The sequence below is a fragment of the Gracilinanus agilis genome, chromosome 3, assembly GCF_016433145.1.
Source record: "Gracilinanus agilis isolate LMUSP501 chromosome 3, AgileGrace, whole genome shotgun sequence".
Lineage (NCBI taxonomy): Eukaryota > Metazoa > Chordata > Mammalia > Didelphimorphia > Didelphidae > Gracilinanus > Gracilinanus agilis.
The window spans coordinates 511,162,808-511,166,402 of record NC_058132.1 but is presented as its reverse complement, the minus strand read 5'-3'; the positions used below and the strand labels follow the sequence as shown (position 1 = coordinate 511,166,402).

The following is a 3,595-nucleotide window of genomic DNA, read 5'->3' as shown; positions in this document are numbered from 1 at the left end:
AAATCAATACCAAATTAGAATTAAGGCTAAGGATGAGATGAAAGCATTGCAAGCAATTAAATCAGTTCTGATCTGCTTGCATAAATATATAGTTGATTCCCAAAAAGAGAAGTTGACAAAAAAACAAAAGGTATCAACTTTGGCCACCATTATTTCTTAGTATAGTAACAGGTACAAAGCACTACAACAAGAATTCCAAGAGTTCAGAAATCATCTTAGTAAGAATTGTTCATTTTCATTTTTAAAAAATTGATCACTTTGGAGTCTCCAAAGAATTTTAACAATGATAATCACTCACAGGGCAATGTAGGGACAAATATTGGATGTAAGCTGGCTACAACATATAGTCAATAAAGAAGAGTAGGAATAAAGACTATCATAAAAGAATCAGAATTTTAAAAGATGTACCAGTTGTATGGCAAGAATGAAAAATCTCAGGGTGACAGAGTATTCTACTGGAACCCTAGTTGTATTGGGAGAAAATAGGTTATGTCTCAAGCTTAACAGATAGACTCTGTGCTGGAAGGACATGTAAAAGAGTCACATAGATTGGCCAGATGCAGTCTTCATTATTTCAAGGAATTCATGTATTGATCTACTTGAATATTTACTTCCAGCTTCACATCTTTTTAAGCTTAAGTATGCCTTGTATTATAGTTACAGGACCATAATATTAATTTGCATTCATCTTCACCTACCCATTCATTCTAACTTTTATACATGTATTTTTTTTTTTTTGTAATAGAAAAATATTTTATTTTTATGTAATAATTCAATAAATGTAATATGTACATTCCAACTTGAATATCTTATTCAACAAGGAGTTATTCTGATGATAACACTTGGAGTCGACTACATTTCTCAGAGGCCTTTTCATTATTATTTTCCATTTTTGCAATTCTAGATCCAAACTGCATGGCTCTTTTTGGCAGAACAGTAGAAGCTGTAAGTCCAAGTTCTAAAGCTGCAAGACGCAAAATCAATTTCTCACCAATTCCACGGGGTAAAGTCAAGTCTGCCTTTTCCAAAATGGACAGAGAATTTAGAAAGGAGACAACATTTTCATCAAGGAAAGGAAACCTTGCCTCTTTTCCATGATCACCTATAACCCTGTCATCACGGCCAAGATTTCTAGAAGAAATTCGGTCCAGTTCCATTTCTAGTTCTTTATTCAATCCCTCTAGACCATGTTTCTTGAAGCGGACACGATGACGAGAATATCCTGCAAGCTGTTCATCTGCACCAAGCCCAGTAAGAACTACCTTTGCAGAACTTTGGTATAGTTGCATTTCATCCTCTTTCATAATATAGCCAATTCCTCTAGAAGCAAACCAGACTGCACAACCGATGCTGTCATCCAAAACTGTATCCAAGGGGTAAACTAATTGGCTTATTTGGTGTTGTCTCATTCTTTGTAATTCTTCCAGAGTAACATTAATTTCAACAAAATTCCAAATTCTTAAAGGATTTATAGATTTCAATTCTTTTAATCCTGCTCTGCCAGTGAGCCTGTCTGGCACATTAAAATTTTGGTCCTGAACATTATCAGTTGGGGTAGCAAGTCCTTTAATGTTTTCCTCAGAAAGTGTTTGAAGATGTTTTTTTGGTTTACCACTTTTTTTGGTTAAAGCATTATGCCCAGTAGGTTTAGTCATGAAAGCTACATTAAGAAGATCAATTGGTTCATCAAAAGGAATGTGGCGATTAGCAAGGCTTGCAATAACCATGGAATCAATGCCACCAGAAAAAAGTATTGCAACATTTGCTTTCTTAGAAGAGGCTTTAGAAAATTCATCATTTACGTACAGACTTTCAGGCCTGGTTAAACATAAAACTCGTCTCCTTACTGCTTCACTTAAGACATGAATTAACTCATGAACCTGTTTCTTGATGTGCTCATCTCTAAGGAAAATCTGAAGATTTTCTATTGTAGCTGGGATACTGGAACTATGAATACAATGAGAATCAAATGAACCTTGTGGCAACCTTGTATTTAGTGGAGCAACAGGTGTCTTAAGACAAAGTCTGGCTTCATTTATCTCAATGGATACAAATGGTGGCAAACTCTCTGAAATCTGATTAAGACTGCTGACAACTTCTTCTATTATATTCTCTCTAGAAATGCATTTCCAAGGATACAATTTTAAAACTACATGTTTGGAAAGGGCAGAGGACTTGAGATCAATTCTGAAAATTCCACATGCTGGGACTTCCTGCCACTGGTTTACTATTCCAGCAGCTTGGGTACCCACTGAAGCAAGGCAGAAACCACTTCCTGTATTACTAAAATGCCAAAGCAAGCTACGACGACCAAAATAATCCCTACCAAACCATACACTATGACTAGATGCCTGATAATAAATAAAAGCCCATGGACCACGGACACCTGAAAAAAGTGATATAATTTCAGACTCATTATTAAATGAGGAAAGATGATTAAACATAATTTGAGTATCATTCTCTTCCACTGCTACATCTATTCCACTAAAGATTTCTCCATTCCAAAGGAATACATTCCCTCTTTCATCTTCAATAGGCTGGGGAGTCAAAAGGCCTCTTAAGTGAAGGACATGACCAGAAAATAAACAATGATAATCAGTATCAGTTTTTAACACTTGTTGACTACTATTGGGTCCTCTTCGTTTAAGATTATGGAGTAGATTCTTATGCAAAAGGTCATCCCTACCACGCTCAATAGATAAAGTGACTGAACAACAAATGCCACACATTATGTAGAATTAAGCAAACTTATTTCTTGATTTTGTTTTTTTCTGTATTTTCCATTTCCTGGTGGACTTTTTTCAACTCATCTAATGTGTTTTTACTTTCAGAGAGCATTTCTGTTCTGTCTGAAAGAAAGAATATGTTGCTGTTTGGTTGCTGCTTATAAACTTTTCTGTTTTTCTTCAAGTTGGAAAGTTCATCCACAACAACTTTTTGTTCTTTAATCTTCGAGTTCAGTTCTTCCTTGTTTAGGGGCAAACTAGAGAAAGTGCTGGGCTCGGTGGCATCATCCCGGCGTGTTCCTCTGCCTGGCATCTCTGCCCCAACTGTGAGAAAATCTACAGGACGGGGGTGCCTCAAGCTGAAACGGCCACTTGCAAGCGCTACCTCAGAACTTCGGCATACTTTGCCCTCTCCCCCTCCGCTTTACGTTCAGTCTCTTTCCTCCCAGGAGCTCCGGTGTGTAACCGGTTTAGCTCGCTATACATGTATTTTTAAAAAAATTCAAGTTAGTTGATGACCTCATAATTATCTACTTTAATCTTTTTAGTCAAATTCTCCCATTATTCTTCGTTACAATTATTGTGTCCTCAGAATATAATTTTTGATTGTTTCTTTTCTACTTTGGGCTGAATTTTATTGCAGAATTTTAGTCTAAAAGTTCTGCCTCTTTTTTTTTTGTACTTTTTACCTTACTTTCTCTATATCTAAGATGAATGTCAGAATATGTCCAGCTTTTTTCTTTTTTTTAATCAAAAGTTAATGAAAGATGAAAAAGTAATTTCCTAACAAGATTCCTATCATCTTGAATTCAACAATTTGTTTCTTACTTATTCAAAACTGGGTCCCAAACCACTGTTTCTGTTATCAC

The 3,595-nt window shown here is 35.8% G+C and overlaps 2 protein-coding genes across 2 annotated transcripts; both read right to left on the bottom strand.

The window, feature by feature from the left end:
- Positions 1–752: 752 nt before the first annotated feature.
- On the bottom strand, positions 753–2,795 carry LOC123239845 (asparagine synthetase domain-containing protein 1-like). The gene has a single exon (XM_044667168.1). The coding sequence runs from the start codon at positions 2,727–2,729 to the stop codon at positions 825–827; it is 1,905 nt and encodes a 634-aa protein (XP_044523103.1). The 5' UTR covers positions 2,730–2,795; the 3' UTR covers positions 753–824.
- On the bottom strand, positions 2,727–3,188 carry ASDURF (ASNSD1 upstream open reading frame). Its single transcript, XM_044667169.1, has 2 exons — positions 2,893–3,188; positions 2,727–2,849 (listed from the first exon to the last, which is right to left on the bottom strand). The coding sequence occupies exons 1-2, from the start codon at positions 3,037–3,039 to the stop codon at positions 2,811–2,813; spliced, it is 186 nt and encodes a 61-aa protein (XP_044523104.1). The 5' UTR covers positions 3,040–3,188; the 3' UTR covers positions 2,727–2,810.
- Positions 3,189–3,595: the final 407 nt, after the last annotated feature.

What these genes read in the sequence shown, in the direction of transcription:
- LOC123239845 (XM_044667168.1), bottom strand. Translation starts at nt 2,729, where the DNA reads ATGTGTGGCATTTGTTGTTCAGTCACTTTATCTATTGAGCGTGGTAGG.
- ASDURF (XM_044667169.1), bottom strand. Translation starts at nt 3,039, where the DNA reads ATGCCAGGCAGAGGAACACGCCGGGATGATGCCACCGAGCCCAGCACT. An exon ending in ACTTGAAGAAAAACAGAAAA is followed by an intron (nt 2,850 to 2,892) that starts GTTTATAAGCAG and finishes TCTTTCTTTCAG; the next exon opens with ACAGAACAGAAATGCTCTCT.